We start from the raw sequence: 17,749 nt of genomic DNA, 5'->3' as shown, positions 1-17,749 counted from the left end.
ACGACGCGATTCCATTGGAAAGATTATGGTGCACTATGGTAATAATAAAAATAATAATAAAGAAGAGGAACTGCGCGATGTTCGCAATTTTAAAGATTAACAATCGCTTTGATAAAAATGCAACAGCCAATGATTACACATTGCGGTACCAACTAAGACATATATATTATAATAATTAAAAACGGCAGGAGAAACTCATGTATATCAATAGAAAGTGTTTTTTCCACGATGGAGTTACGATACGAGTAATAAGTAGTTAAGTGTAATATTTAATTATACGACCAGTCTTTAGTGTGCGGGACGCTAAAACGTGCGCTTAACGTTAAAAACAGACATTTCGTGACGTCCCCGGAATTATTTATACATTTAAGGACATTTCTTTAAATATCGAAATACTTAACTTGCCTGGCAAAAAAAACCTAACTCGCATGCTACGCATTCGCTTGTAGGATGAACAAAGATGAATCCACATATTATCTAATTAAGTTAATAGAGAAAAAAACCAACGACTTAACTTAGTGGCTGTAATATTAATAGTTTCCTTCTTTATATATGCTGCGTTTCGCTCTATTGACTGTACGTTAAAAAAAAATAGTTCAACACGTCTAAATCGTCTAAATGCATGAAAAACGGAGAGAGGCATTTACAGATACATGTGTATGTTTGTGTGAATGTGTGCGTGTGTGTGTGAAAAAATAGTAAAATTTCAAAATTTTTTATTTAAGAAATGAAATAAGAGATTACAATTACGGATACGTTCTTTACAATTATGGAAAGTCACCATAATTTATAAATTGCGAAAACTGGTACAATGATTGGTTTAGCATTAATAAAAAATAAAAAAACAAGTAAAACTGCTGAAATTTGTACGCTCTTTTGCAAGCACACGTGACAGCGCAAAGAAATAAAAACAAATTAATTGATATCTAAAAAAGTTCTAACAGTCAAAGTTCTTATAAGCAGTAAAACGAATTTTTTATAAGCAACCCAAATAGATAATATTTTTGATCCAACAGTAATAATTTTACCAAAGAAATTGTTTCGATATTTTAAGAAAAATGTTTTAAAAATATATACAATACTCAATTCGCTCTCCCCGTTTCTCAAAGTCATGATTATCATATAGAATAAGAAACCTAACGATCTGTAGCAGATGTCGAATACAAAGATATATTTTTTAAACGCGTTTAATGTCCCATATAGAACAGAAATGAGGGATGTCTCGATCTACTTAAATAAAGATAACGGATTGTCGAAAGTATCGCAATAAAGGCGTTTCAATACTGAACCTAGGGCTTCCTTACAGGATACTCGGCATGTAAAGTGCCTTCCTTTAAAAACGAAATAAATACGAGCGATTCAGAGCAGTAAGAGTAGATAAACATAAGACAGGGAGGAAAAAAAGAGCTCAAAGAAACAATAATTTAAAAAAGAGAACAACAACAACCCTGAGAGCAAGCCGCACAGTTCGCGAAAACCGCGAATGAGGCAGGTAGTAACAACGGCTAAAATCAAACTATATCTTCCCTATATGCTATCTATTACATTAATTAGATGCGTCATTTCTGTATTTAAAAATACTAATAATATTGCGTTGAATATAAATATATTATCTGTTATAATTAGTAATCGTCAATTATATTCGAATAGTCCCGCTCTAAAGCCTCCTTCGTCCTGCCTTCGTTTTGTGTGTTTTTTTTTTTTTAATTTCATTTGCGCCACCGCTTTCGCTTCCTTCTCCCAACTATATTACCGTCTCATAATCTAAAATATTTTGTATGTACATATAGTTGCAGCCATTAACTCTTTGTAATCCTTTCTTTTTTTTCCCTCCCCCGTCTCCGCGCTAGTATTTAAATTTACTTTTATCCGTCTGAGACTCGTTAATATAATAAACTAATTAGCTCGTTTATACCAATCCTCATACCAAACGCATCGATTATATTTAAGTGTCCTGTACAAATCAAATGTAATAACCGCATTTCCTTAACACCTCGCATACACTTAAGACTTTAAAATTCACGCTTTAACTTTAGTTAAAAATCGATAATAGTAAGGAATACAATATTAGTAGTAATAATTATAATTGATACACTATAAAAGTTCTTATTCCGCATCGTTATTTATCGGTATTTATTCTCTATAAAATAAGTTGTAAAAAACAGCCGTAGATAAAACACGTCGCTATTATTTGCCGCTCCCTCCTTTGCAAGTTAGGTATTAAATAACGCGTTATTTATTTAGAACAACCATAGTGTTTTTTCATCACGTTTTCATTTATATATTTTTCCCTTACGAATTTATCGCTTGAATGTTCGATAATATGTTAACTATTTAACCCTTTAGTTTGCAAACGCTGTAAATATATTTTTTTCCGGGATTAAAAACTAAAATTGAAAATTAGGATTTGCTTTTATAGAAGTTCTCAATCCAAATTGAGTAGAGGCAAATAAAAATTTAAGTAAATCAACACCAAAACTCTATCTTCTTACTAAAATTTGACATCGTTACATTGTATATATGTATTGAAATTTTATTTAGAATATACGACTTAAAACATAATGAATTTATATAAATATAATGCATTTTAATTTTATTTATTAAAAATTTTAGAACAACCGCGCAGCGCTAAAGGGTTAATTAGTTTGCTTATTTTGCGCGTTTAGAGGTAAAAGTGTGTGTGTGTCTGTGTGTGAATACGTGTTCATGAGTGTATATCGTTTATCTGTTTCCTTTGTATTATCATAATAATTAGGGTGTAAAATTGGTTGTTTGATTGAGCTCTCTAGTTCGCACTTTTGTTTCGTTATGTGTTTAGTTAAGTGTGTTATTGCGTTGATCCCAAAAGTTCACACGAGTCGCGTTTGTTAACATTGCACTCGTTTTTTTTTCCTTCATCCGATTGGCGTGTACAACACCGGCTTTTTCTCTGCGATACATTTCGTCGCAGACGAAAAAGAGAAGTTACCATTATAAGATTTCTAACAAAATGCAAAGTGGTTTCTAAATTCGAAATCGATACGTCGATCGATATACCCGGGTAATAAATACCGTCGTAAAAAAAAAAGGATTGGCTTATTCTACAACTTTGAATGCAACGCGATTCAACACTTTATTGTCAGGATGCGTAACAAGCACTAATGATATGAAACAGCGAAATGAATAACGGAAAAAATACGAAGAAAAATTAAATTAGCAGTCGATCGTTTTGCACTTAAGATACAATGAAGCCTTACACTGTCGTTCGATGGACAAGGAAAAAAAAATTATGGGCAATAGTAAAATTACGTTATATGAGATCACATTTATAACGCTTAACGAAATTGCTGGATTCTGTAACCGTAATCTATTTAATTACACCTTTACGTGTGGTATATAAGGTCTATCTTGGTGAATTATACATTAGCATAATACTCGCCATTCTCATCGATAAAGTAAGACACAACGCGACCCGCTCGGTAATTAAACATGAGCATTTGGAGAGCACTCTTCCGAAATATTCCTCGTTTAGATCTATGGTAAATCCTACAGAGTAAATACAATTAAGTCATATATTTAATCAGGTAAACTTTTCAGGTCGATATCCCCCACCGAGACATATCCACACGATTACAATATACCCCTCCCTCCACCTTATCTATCAATGATCTCGTTCTACTGATCTAAAATTTAAACACTTATAAGCATCATCGCATATTTCATAATTATCGTCGACAGTAATGATAGTGTAATAGTAATAGTGCAGTTGTAGTACTTGCAGTAGTAGCAATATAGCAAGAGTAAACAGTGATAAGTATTAATAGTAATAATAGTTGTATACAATAGTAATAATAATATAGAATTAATAGTAACAATAATAATCGTAGCCTTAAACGTGCCTAATAGTATTATAAATCGGAGGTAAAAAATAAACCAGTTTCCACGTGCATTACAGTATGGTCGAACAGAAGCCAGTCCGACGGCCACACACTAAGTTCTTATAATACAATTTGTAAAAATATTTATGATTGTTTGTCGGGTTTTCTTTTCTCCTTGTCCCCTCCCATTTCGCGCGTTGATATCATTTCCAAATCGTTGGAAGAATAGGAAAGCAGCTTGCTAAACTAATTTAAGGAATCAGTATTCAAGTATCAATAAACAAGAAAAAAAAGAAAAAAGGAACTGAGGAAAATACGTATTTAAGATATTACTAGTGATATGACATGAAAGTAAAAAAGGACGCCTGCAGAAATCGCATCCTGCTGCTGTGTGTCAAAGATTTATATAAATATACATACACCATATTAAAATGTTCTATATATTTTACACTATTCTCTGTAGTCAGCCTGTGTGATCGTCTTACTTAATTATCTCGTCAATTATCTCGTTATATCATTTTTCTTTTTTTCTTCAATTATCCGGTAATAACAACTATTTAATAAATACAAGATCGTGGAGGGACGAGTGTCTCGAATGTGCAAGTCATTCGCGCTGACTTTCCATCAGAGACCATAGTTTAAATATTTCTTTTCGTTTATTCTTATCATCTGTGTTACATATACCGTGTCTGCTAACGATTAGGAAGTGAACAAGCATCTAATTTTGTGCTTGCCTTGAGAAGAATTTCTTCTCGAACGAAAACTTATTCACCTCCATAATAAATGCCATTAATGATTAAATGATTAGCATTCCTGATTCTTTACGCTCGCTTTTACTTTGTTTACACACTTTAGAATCTTTTTTTAGCACATTATTTGTATTTTTACAATTTGATATCGCGCTTCCTTTCGTCTATTTCCCAGTGCCATACAAACTTCACTTGCATCATGGGTATGGGTACCCTAACACTGTCGAATTGTTTATTTTACTTAACAATTAATATTTAATTTATATTCTTTATCCAGAAAGATCGTGAGCCGTTCTCACGAGCGATCAATGAAGAAATCAATATCTGAAAAAAACCTTAAACTCCTTCCTTGATACTTCCGTTGGCCAAGTTTACACATACACAAGATGTGTTTCGATATTATCAAAAAAAAGGTATTCGTTAATTCGACCGCTCGCGAACGACATGCTGACATGAACAAGAGACACTCCGTTTTTTGTCGTCGATTTTGTTTGCAGATCTTAGCGACTTTTTTATCGAGTATTTTATTGTACAACTAATCGTAACTTTAATTGGCTGGTTTCTACAAAAATATATAGTACCAAATTTCTCTAAATGACAGGTATCTTCCTCTAAATAGCATTTCTAATGCGTAAGAAACGTGAATCGACAGAAGGATGTCTCATGTCATGGCGCAGATTTCACGATCAACATACAGTTTGCGTTTATCTTGAATATAAAGAAATAACCCACGAGCAAGGCCAAGCCATTCAGCGCATCTCTCCAACTCGAGTAAATTAAAATGGTCATGAGGTGGGCCACTCTTTGAAATCAAAGCCTTGCTGGCCGGGTTTAGGAGCGCTGGCGGCATACCCACCTTGACTATTTTCTCCTCCTTGATACGAACGCTGAGGATAAGAAGTATCAGGATAATTACTGTATGCAGAGTACCCAGTGTAATCTGGAGTCTTGGTCGAACTGCTGCTGGATCCTGGCGCACCAGAACCGGTATTTTGCCGCGAATACATGTCACCTGCAACATTTGTATACAACACTAAGTCATCGTGCTTATCTCGTTCTAATAAGTTGTAAAAAAAAATGTAAAGAAAGTGAAGTTAAACATCATGGTGCTTAAAAAATTATTAAATCTAATTATTTACGGTGTACACAATTTACATGGTACACTACCTTATACTACTATCTAAACATCGTAATATTCAAAAATCAAAAAAATAAATAAAATAAAATTAACATACAGAAATATACAACTATTACTTTTATATATATATATATATATATATATATATATATATATATATGTAGGTCCAGAGGTATGTTCCGGGATTGTTTACGTTTTTTGAAATGTACAGTCCTGGAATATAACGCATATATATGTAATCAGATTCAAAAAACTGTTCCGAAAAATGCCGTAGGACATCAATTTTTTCCAGGACAGTCCTGGAAACTGCCAAATGTCCCGGAATATACCGATATCAAAAATAAAAGTCCCGGAACATACTTCCAGACCTACATATATACATATATATATGTATATATATATATATATATGAAATAATATTATTGAAGAATATATATATATACACAAAGTTTTTTCTGTTCATTTTCTGTCCGCATTTATTAATTTTATTTTTTTGCATCTTTCAATATTGAGAAATAAAGATAAATAATCAAACATCTTTACTACATGACAAAGATAGATTTTTGAAACAACTTTTCAGAGACAACAAAATTACATATTTTATTCCGCTTATGTAACAAATTGCAAAAAGCATCGTAATAATAATAGTTTTCTGTTTATGAAAGTCTTAATCATTCTTTTCAATTATTAAGTTTCTTTTAAAAAGATTATATTTAATCACATATAATATATAACATATATATATATATATATATATATATATATATGTATGTATATATATTATATAATATATATATATATAATATACATATAAATAATACATGTATACATATGTGTGATATAAGTATATATTAAAAAGATATACAGTTTATATATATAATTATAAATATACATAAATTTTTTAAAATAAAACTTAATAATAAAAAAATTTATAAGAATTTATATTATTTACTCTTATATCCTTATAATACAGCAAATAATTTTACTCTGCAAACATCTGCGCATAAAAGAATCTCGCACCTAGTATCTAAAGTCTTATAAAATTAAATCATATACAGCTATTTTTTACATTAACTTTAAATCAGCTATCACAACATCAAGATAATGAGATCAGTATTCATATATTAATTTATATATGCGATTAATTTACTTTTCAATATCAATCTTCACATGAGAAATGTAAAGCCACGTAATAATAAATTATAATTATATCAGAAATTTTCTAAGCAACTTATAAAATATATAAATCTTGTTAAAAATATTTTAAAGTAATAAATAATATACACTCGAAATATATAACTGCTTTATATATAATCATGCATTTAGTATCAAATAACTATTTAGTATCAATAACTATTTAGTATCAAATAACTATTATAATCATATAGTAATGATAAATAATGTATGATAATAAATGTATGAACAAGCCGTTTTATATAGCATCTTAAATATTTAAATGTCTCATATTTCTCATATACAATTATAGTTTTTGTACTATACATTTGTGCTCACAATTATCATGTACAAAGTGTAAAAATCAAGAGACACGGCAGTGTCTCGCGCCAAGTGTAACGCGCAAAGTTGTACGTTACACTGACGCTATATTACTTTAAACAACAAATAATATAAAAATATTCACATACATACAACTCAATTTTTACAAATAAGATATTTATATTAATTACAGGCTTTTCATTACAGTTACAGTTAAATACGAACCATGTTTTACAAAGAAAAAGCACTAGGTAGACATACATTTATTACACACACAGGCAAAGATATTAAAAATATTATACTGATCTCAGGATCTTAAAGACGAATTGATGTCGGTTGTAATTTCCATTGTCTTTTTAAATTTTTATAGCCTATAAAGCAAATAGCTGGTAGTTATTGACGTTTCAAGAATAGATCATATTTGTAATTGTCAATAAAGAAGACATTAATTCGTCATTAGTCAGACAGGCGATAAAAGGAAATAGAGAAGAGAATACAGAATATTATTATCCTGCATACAAATAATTATAGAACATTAATTTTCTTTAACTTTCGGCATTTGTAAAGTGATTATTTTTGTTTTATAAATTATAACATGCTCTCGGATCTTGGGACAAAAGTATCTTTTGAGAATCTGTTCTAAATCTGTTATATGTATACTATAAAAGTATGCAATACACACACACATATATATATATATATGTATGTCATTTCCAATGATAAAAATGGTTAAATAACCCGATAAATGGGTACTGGCAGGGTACATGCTTTTCGAGAATCTATACGTAAAAAGTTAAGCGTAAAAGGTGTGTTTGAAAGACAGATTAACAAAATGTAATAAAAAAATTTGCAGAGGAAAGGAATATCTGGGATAGGTCAGGACGCTTCAGTAAAAAAAAAACTGTAATTTAACGTTATGGCTCAGAAATTACCGTTTCTAATACTCGAGGCGTGATCTATAACATCGTGTAGCAAATAAAACATGAGATAATAAAGCAGATATGATGGGAATAAAATAGTTGGACGAGCGGCAGTGCGTCAAGCGTACAGCAAGCATTACTTTCGATCCAAAGAATGAACAATATGCAACGAGCATATGGCTATATCCCACTATCCCCACTCAGTTCAAGCAGAAGCCAGTATCTATACGCCGTCTTCTACTTATTCTACAATATATATATATATATATATGCAAAATGTACACGTATAAAAATATAAATGTGCACACGCGCACATATGTATGAAATTATATTTCAAATGAAATTATAATATGAAATTATATTTCAAATGAAAAAGAGTGATTTCTGAGCCTTGTATACTCATTGTAAATGTAAGTAAAAATTTTATTCTACTTCCTTCAATCTCCATTGTAATAGCTATCACGTTATTCGTCAAATGTACAAATTTTCAGTGTATTAATTATTAGAAACTCAAGCATAGTATGTTAATGCAATTTTTTATTTAAAAAATAAATGTTATACATGCTACACATAATCTATACAAAAATAATTAACGTAATACTTTAACCATTCATTACTTTCTTCTTAAAAGCAGAATTACTGTTAAAATCGTACAATCTTGAAGAAGTATAAAAACATTAATATAATGTTACAAAATTCATCAAGCCTATTTATCTCGCAATTGTTAAACTAATTATTAATCCAATTGTTAACATACATGTGTGCTATCACATAAAATATCGCAGTTAACAAAGTCAGTTATGAGAATTGGAGGAAGTCTCTACATCACAAACCAAAAAAAACAATGAACATTCTATATGTTAAAAGTATCAACCCTTTGAGTACGATGAACCTATATGTACGTTCAGCGAAACTCAATCGGTGTGATCTATGGATTCATATGTATACGACGAAAATCGTTGGCGTGGCTTATGGACTTATATATGCGTTCGATGAAAGTCATCAGCATGGCTATGGACTCATGGACTAATATATACGTTTGGCGACGTCTCCCTTATAATCTCAACATAAGTAAAAATTATGATCTACATATGTATATCACAATTCCAATCACAGCTGTCATTATCGCGATCACCAAGTGCATCCATAGAGAACGTTCAGCTTCTAAGTGCTCCGTACTCAAAGAGTTAATTCTCTCGAAGACCACTAGACATAAAATCAGGCTGGTATAAGAAATTACATTGCTGTAGCTAGGCGCATAGAATTAGGTTCAGAATGGAACTAATTGCGATGCCAAAAGGGTGGAAAGAGGAAACTTTGCTTGACTTGAGCTTGAAGACTCACCCTGCGGGCCAGAGGGGTTCGAGTTGGAGTTGGGCTGCGAGGAGTTGGGCTGAGGGGGCTGGGGTGGGGGCTGGGTCCCAGGAGGAGGCCCATTCTGTGGCATGTTCCAGGAGCTCCAGGAGCCCCCAGGCCCGCCTCCCGCAGCCCCGCCAGTACCCGCCGTGGGCCCGTAGCCCCCTGAAGCGGCCGCCGCCGGCCCACCTGCGATCATCAACCACACAAAACACGTGTCACCGACCGCCTGTCACAGCTCACCTCATTTTTCTTACCACTCTGTTTAATTTATATCACTATTGTTTTTCCTCTAATTTGTTACAAATGTAAAGATGTCTCTACTTCTTCAGCGTTACTTAAGAATGCCTCTTCGGCGACTTAAACATTCATGCTTGGTTCTCTTAATGAATAACGTGAAAGAAGAAAAAGAAGAAGAAAAATAAAGCGTTAGATAGGCGATGATAATATATGCAAAAGTTGTTCTTGCAGAAAACATTATTAAATATGTGTATATGTCGTAGTATAGATTACAGCAGTATAGGTAGCTCTATTTTATAATACATAAATGTGACAATTGTCACCGTGAAATGTAAGCATATGACATGTTATCATACCCAATGTTAGTACTTGCTATCTAGCATATTAGAGATAGAACACTATTTTTAACATAGCAATTGGTGCTTTAAGATAATATGTTGTAGATAAGTGGAGTAAGAATATCGTTTTAGTGTAGAACAAAATCTGTGTAAAGATTCAGGCAAGTAAATTTCAATTAACAAAAAGATAAAAAGATTAAACTTAAAGAGAATCAAGCATATTTATAGATAAAATAATGAAGTCTAATAGAAGAAACGATATAAGAAAGATTAAACTTAAAGAGAATCAAGCATAATATTTATAGATAAGATTATGAGGTTCAATATTTCGAATACGTATATATTTAGGATATGTTATGTCAATCCAAACTAAGTGTTATTCACAATACTTGGAGATAATTAGTTAAAGTTATATCATAATTATAGTTGCATATTTTACATGATTACTATAATATAATAATTACTGATAAAATCTATACATATCTATACATTTATATCAAACCTGGAAAAATTAAAAACTAAAAAAAAATAAGTTATTTTCAAGAATATTTATAGAAATAACATTCTCTTTTAAAATTGCGTTATGTTAAAGTTATACGATCCGCTTGTTATATAACAATAATAATAAACAAAACACAAGTCTGGGCTGACATAATTACTTAGTTTTTTAACTTTCTTTGTATCACACAACAACCTATTATATATTTTTCTAAATTCTTTCTAAAAATCTCCAGGGGGCATCGTAAAAGTAGATCGTATTATATTGTAATTTGTAAATTTCTCATGTTCTTATCTTTTTCTTTCTTCTTCTAACCTTTCTAAGCAGGATGGAAGAGGATAGGAACAGGATCTATCATGTTCATTTAAGTAAAATTTTATTGCTACCTAAAGTAGGTATAAACGAAGTTGATACTTTTGATCAGACAACTTTGATTAACAACTTTAGAAAAATTGTTCATAGCGGTTTAACCACTTGTGTCAATAATATTACCGTAAATTTTAATTTTTCCAGCGAGTATTGATATCAACGTCGTTCATAATCATGTACCCTGTGTAAAATAATGCAGTAATCCATTCAATAATATTATCAATTTCTATTGCTAAAATAAATTTTCTTTAAAAAATCTCTAACTTTGCCAACTGAATATCAGCTGTTAATATTTTACACCGACAATATAATCGAGAGATTGAAAGAACATTTTTTTTTACATATATCAAAATTTTCTAAAATTTGCGTACCTCGGTCAATAAGTTATTGCTATCAATATCGGGCGAAAAGTGTGTTGAATTGCATTAAAACTGTCTCATACTAATTCACAATCGATTGGATTAAGATCTCGATTAATATTTGCTAACAAACAAAAGAGGGGAAATGCGTGGCTTTTCGGAATTACATCCAAACTCACCATAGCTTCCGTAACCTTGGGTAGCTGCAGTAGGTTGAACGTTATAACTGCTAGCACCCCATTGATGCGGCGGCGGCGGCGGGATTTGCTGCTGCTGCGGCGGTCCTGGTGGTGCGCCCCAACCCTGAGCATTGTACTGGGTGCTGTATCCCGCGTATCCACCGGTTGGCGGATTGGTACCCCAACCCTGATATTGTTGCATCATATTACCAGGCGGACCCATGGGTCCTCCCATCATGGGCCCACCCATCTGCCCGTTCGGTCCACCCATAGGCCCCATATTTCCGGCCATTCCCATCGGTGGGCCACCCTGTTGAGGTGGGCCCCACTGACCCTGATGACTATCGTTCATTTTGCTTGATGAATCCCGCGGTTCTGCCCTTTTAATTTCAACCTGAAATGAACAGATACCACACAAATGTATTATAAATTTCATTCTAACAAAAATAATAAAAATTTCAAACTTGTATCAATTATCAAATTTTTGAGAAAAATTATAGAAATTTACATTATCGTCATCTACAATTATCTTTACAAATTAATGTATATTTTAGACTAACAAGTGGGCTATCGTTAATTAATTTTATACTCTGCACTAACGCTTGTGCTACCTTATATAGAAATAATATTTAACTCTAATTATAAAATAGAGAGCCATTAACTGAACTTATATTGTAAACTAACACATTTTTTAGTGTAATAATACTTATATAATAAATATTTAAAAATATTTATCACACTTAATACTATTCAAGTTATAAAATTAATTCAATTCTATCCCTTTCAATTCTACGTATAGTTTGTATATACAGTAATGTTCGTATTAGTAAATAATTTATGTGACTAAAATTCTTATATAATATTAATAGGCTTCAAGGGAGGAACAATATCATCACATACTTATTTTCTATCTTTTGCATAAAATCACACAGTTACATGATGATGGTGTATTGATGTGCTATACCTGCTTTCCATTCAGGTTGACAAAATGTTCCGCGACACATCGGTCCACTGCTTCTTCATCCTCAAAACTGAGAAAGCCGAATCCTGTCGTCCAAACGTGAGAGAGTATAATCAAAAAATGTTGGCCACAATAATGCGAGAAAACAGTTTTTACAATCAATGCATAAAATATGCACACAACCAAAACCTTTTCCCTCCCAAAAAAAACAACTTACAACCTTCAGTCTTATGATACTTATTAAGTAATAGAGAGATTTTGTCATTTATATTACTAAATTAATAAAATAATCGCTTTATATATTGCGCAATGTAAATTCAGTAATTCATGGTATGATTGCCACATTGTAATGATCTATATATTATGATAGTAAGATTTAACAAATTAAAGTTAACACAGCTCAAAGTCCATTAAAACGCTAATTTAATTAACGTACTAATACACAAACTTGCTTAAAAGAAAAAACATCATATAAGAGACAAGACAGCAGGAATTGAGGAAGAGATTGTGCCACATGACTATTGGCTGAGCACATCTCTCCTTGTTGCAACCAGATTTATCGCAATGTTTCATTAGGTCATTGTGACTTTTAATAAAAGTACTTTTTAAATTACAAACATTTAAAATATTATGGGGAGTGTAAAAAATTACACTATTACACTAAATATAAAAATCAATAATTTATTTTTTATATTTACAATTTAATTTAAAAATTATTCCTCAACTATCCATGCTCACTTTTTTATTACAAAATTAAGAATTAATAAATATTTATTTATAATAAATAATTAATCATTTATTTCTTATCTATATTGATTAATGTCAATACTATTACGCAATTAGTGATTGTAATTATTAATCTTTCTATACATAATCTAGATTAATATATAAATATCGCGTTTAAATTGTGGAACTGTATCTAAAAGTTTTAGTAAACAACCGCAAATAATAGTAACAATTTTAATAGTAATAAGATTCAGACTTAAAATTTTCATATTAAATTTATAGCACACACCATCTGTATTTCTATGGCCGATATTCATAGTCGTTTTTTATTTTAAGACCGTCTTAAGTAATGTCTTAATGCTAATACGGCTATGTGATCGGTTCATAACAGCTTAAGATCGTACTTAAGATCGTCTTAAATATAAGATTCGACTATAAATGCCGGCCTAAATATATTTTTGTATATAAGTTCTATGTACAATATAATATGCAATAAAAATTACGATGCTTTATATGATACAGATAGGATAAGCATTATTAAACAAATACGTCCGTGTTATCAGACGATTTTGTAAGATTAAAATTGTCTTGCTTTTTCTACAATTTCAATGACGACTGACTTTAAGAAGCTTCTAAACAGAAATAGAATTTCGTTCAATGTAAGGAAATAGCATATAAAGCCTTAGAATATATCGGCTTCTCGAACGCAGCCGTTCAAACAGTCTTTATAGCCAACAAATATCTTAAAATAATTGATAATAATTGCTCGTATCTAATTGGATTTGCTAAATACTAGTCACAATCTTATTTGTAAGCATAGCAATGATGCTTAGCCAATAGTTTCCAACTAAATATTTAACCGTTACTTAATTCAGTGTTATTGTGATTAACAATTCTTTAAGATAACATGCGTAATTATCCGTTTTACAAAGTAACTTTTATATAAGATTAATATAAATAAGATTATAATTATGGACAAAAAATACATAATTATAGATAAAAAATTACATAAATGAGTTACTCAATAAAAGGTCTAATAGATAATATGTATTAAATGATATAAAAAAATGGAACTTGTAAGATTTCTTCCTAATTACATAGCAAACTTAAGCTATGTGTGATTTACAGTAGCATAATCTGACAGAGCCTTATACGTAATAAAACTTAGCCGGAAACGCAATATTTATAAATAACTGTATTTAATTTAATGTAAAATACCGCAATATGTGTGTAACAATAATGAAAAAAGCAAGATATATTATTACAAGAGATAAATCAGGATATCGTAATAATTGCGCAATATTAGATAGATTTAAATATAATTTAAAAATCTTACAATAATCACGATAAACTGCACTAGACAATATAAATTACAAATATAAAAATTATTTATTCTTATTAATCTTATATCACGTTTTATTGTACGTCAATAATGGGTATGCTGTAATCGTCAGAATTTTTTATCCAAACAAGTTGGCTTTTAAAAAATTATTTTTAATGCCAATTAAATATTCAACTTTATTTTCATTTATCCTTTTATATTTACAATATAATAAAAAAACATTTTTCAAGAATTCTGACTATAACTGCCGCATCATAATAAAAATATTTATTTCATCACTTTGATGCATTATTTAATAATTTTCACAACTTATTTTCGAACGTTATAACACTTGGAATATTGAAAATATGTTACTTTAAAACTAGCAAAATATATATATAACTCTTCCCCTTTTAAGGAGAGAAAGGTAAAGAAATAATAAAATACCTGCAATGCTAATAAAAATATCTTACAAAAATGCCGTGAAAATCATCAAATGCATCAACAAATATATCTTGATAAAAGAATCACTCGTACTCACCTCTCGATTTCTTCTTCTCCTGATCATACATTATGACTACTTCCATGACTTTACCAAAGCGAGTAAAATAGGATCTTAAGTCAGTCTCCGTCACGTTACTTGGCAAGCCACCAAGAAAGACTTTCGGGAAACCACCGCTGCGTTTTGGCTTTTGTAGAGTACGCGGATTACACGGTTTTGGATCAATCTGTAACGCAAAACATCAACAAAATAGGTTTCATGTATCTTTTATTTAATATACATTTAAGATCATTGTACTGTCTCAATCTCCTCAATTTCAATGTCCTCAATTTCACAAAAATATAACGTCATTATATATAAAGGGTGAAGTACGGCTCCATATATAAGAGTATTCAACTCAGTTAACAAGTTGATTAAAAAATTTAAATTTTTGAGTGAAAAAGTACGGGATCGTATAAGATTGAGTTTCAGGAATCATAAACCGATACATACATGACACTAAATATAATTTTCTGCAATATATTTAAATACGATTCTATACGATCTTATTTAAGATAAGTATTAGGATACATACCGTACGTCCATCAAGCTGGTGGGGACCATTTTGAAGGACCAAAGAAACATTAGCGGGATCGCTGAATGTTACAAATCCAAATCCACGACTGCGACCAGATTCGCTGTTTTTCATAACAACACAATCGATGACTTCACCATAACGGCCGAAGTAACGTTGGAGATTTTCTTGGGTTGTCTCCCATGATAATCCACCAACGAACAATTTTCTGGAACGAGACAAGAGTATCTCTTCAGTATCGTTAACATACTAATTTATTCACTATGCAGTAATACAATTTGCATGACCGATAAATAATATGTCGCTGTCGATGGGTCTCACATCTACTTGAAATGAAATCTACTTCTTATCTTTACAGGAAAAATACCCGGTGATATTTCTCGAAACACGAGTCACACACACGAGTTCTTCAAGTCATTTTTATCCTTCATATTAGTAGTAATATTCGAAAAAAAAAATATTTTTATTGGATAAAAAGAGATCCTAAAATTGTTTCAAAACAGTTTCTGAAAATAACATTAACATGTAACAATTTGTATAATTTACATCTCAAGCATATTAATTCATTTCAATGTTTTAATTATTACTGTTTAACAATTAAATATTCTATAAACATATCTGAAGAGAGATCGGTTTATAATAAAAGTGGACGCTTCAAGCTCATCACACAAACGTACAAATCCTCTCAAAGCGCAGCGACAATCGTATCCTTTTTCATTTACAAATGATGCAACTCTTTATACCGACACTTTCGTACGCGGTATATAAATATTCGTGAACAACAAACGTGATAATTCCGCGCATATCGCTTTCTAAACTAATTCAAAGTAACCAAGCTCAAGGTAGTAGACACTTTGAGGAGTCGCGTCCCCAATACTTCGGAGCACGCGAATTTGTAGAAGGGGAGAACCGGCTGCTCTCCAAAAAGATAAAAACGTGCTGAGTCATACGAGGCATAAATACCGCCGGCGCCGTGCCGATGCTCGCGAATATCAAAATCAATTGATATCCACAACGCCATTCGTCCCCCCGTCGCCGCCGCCGTCGCCGCCGTTTCGAAAAACTCGAACACGCCATACCTACACGTTATCGTTTGCATCCGCTCTCTCGTTACCGCGCGCGGAGGCGCCGCGCCGGGATCCTCCAGACGGGACCGCCGCGCGGGCTCCGCTCGGGAATTGGAGCATAAAAATAGAGAGCAAACCGACACAGAGGACGGGCGCCCGAGGACGCGAGCCACGCGAGGCGCTTTCGCGCACCGCTCTCAGTGTGCGCTGCCATAAAAAAATGCGCGGGCGACGAACGGGGCCGCGGCGGCGGCGGCGGCGGGGGGGCGGGAGGGGAGGGGGATCTCGAATTTTCGCGGAAGATCCTGACGGGTCGAGAGACTCGAGAGAGAGCCCGACGGCGCGAACGCGCGGCAGAGCGAGGAGGAGTCGCGACGCCGCGTCTCGCCGCCGAGGTCGCCAAAAAGGAAAAAAAAAAAGCGAGAGCCCCGCCAGCGTATACACGGCGGCATAGTGTCCGCCGTTGACCGCGATGACGTTCCACGTCGTTGCAGGACGGAAGACGGAATCCACGACGGCGTGGAAGGGTTGAGAGAAGGACGAAAAGATCCGTTCCCGCGATCGCCGGCGACGGCGACGGCGACAGCGGTGACGGTGGTGGTGGTGGTGGTGGTGGCGGTGAGCGGTAAACGGGAACGATGATGGCCTCGCCGAACTCGGGGAGCGCGACGGACGGCGCCGGGCGCAGGGGGTTACGCGATACCGCCCGCGCCGACACCGAGGGGGCACCCGGTTTCTACTCACCCCTTTTCGTCGTCGTCCATTTCGGTCTTCACTCTCATAATATTTCACTTAAAACTACGAGAACGCGGTCAATTTCAGGGCGCGAGCGGGAATATGGCACGATGCTTTAGCGCGGACGAGGGTAATGGCTCCGCACAACGCGACGTCGGGAACAGAATGTAAACGTAACGAAGCGACGCGCGTCACTTCCGGTCTCTGGGCGCGACGACGCTGGTCGAATCAGCGACCCGGCCGGCAGGGGCGTCGCCAGTGTCGCAGCCACGTGGCCAACCAATTCAGATTGACTTTTTGATCTCGGTTTAACTTATTTTTTTTTCTTTTTCTAATTCTTTAGAAGCAGAAAGGAAGAAAAAGTA

The 17,749-nt window shown here is 33.2% G+C and overlaps 1 protein-coding gene across 6 annotated transcripts in view; it reads right to left on the bottom strand.

The window, feature by feature from the left end:
• Hrb27c (Heterogeneous nuclear ribonucleoprotein at 27C) overlaps positions 1–17,723 on the bottom strand; it is a 39,725-nt gene extending 22,002 nt beyond the window's left edge. For 3 of the 6 annotated variants that reach the window (XM_077419166.1, XM_077419169.1, XM_077419167.1), the window contains exons 1-7: positions 17,394–17,722; positions 15,583–15,790; positions 15,048–15,234; positions 12,463–12,545; positions 11,499–11,892; positions 9,503–9,703; positions 5,463–5,618 (exon numbers count right to left, since the gene is read on the bottom strand). In XM_077419166.1, the coding sequence (XP_077275292.1) occupies positions 5,463–5,618; positions 9,503–9,703; positions 11,499–11,892; positions 12,463–12,545; positions 15,048–15,234; positions 15,583–15,790; positions 17,394–17,431 (1,267 nt within the window). In that variant the 5' untranslated portion in view covers positions 17,432–17,722. Of the gene's footprint in view, positions 1–5,462; positions 5,619–8,731; positions 9,365–9,502; positions 9,704–11,498; positions 11,893–12,462; positions 12,546–15,047; positions 15,235–15,582; positions 15,791–17,393 lie in introns of those variants that run through there. The other 3 variants (XM_077419168.1, XM_077419170.1, XM_077419171.1) reach the window with 3 other exon arrangements.
• Positions 17,724–17,749: the final 26 nt, after the last annotated feature.

The sequence above is a fragment of the Temnothorax americanus genome, unplaced genomic scaffold (assembly GCF_048541705.1).
Source record: "Temnothorax americanus isolate GAGA-0224 unplaced genomic scaffold, ASM4854170v1 Scaffold52, whole genome shotgun sequence".
Lineage (NCBI taxonomy): Eukaryota > Metazoa > Arthropoda > Insecta > Hymenoptera > Formicidae > Temnothorax > Temnothorax americanus.
The sequence above is the reverse complement of the archived record's forward strand: the minus strand, read 5'-3'. Positions and strand labels throughout refer to the sequence as shown.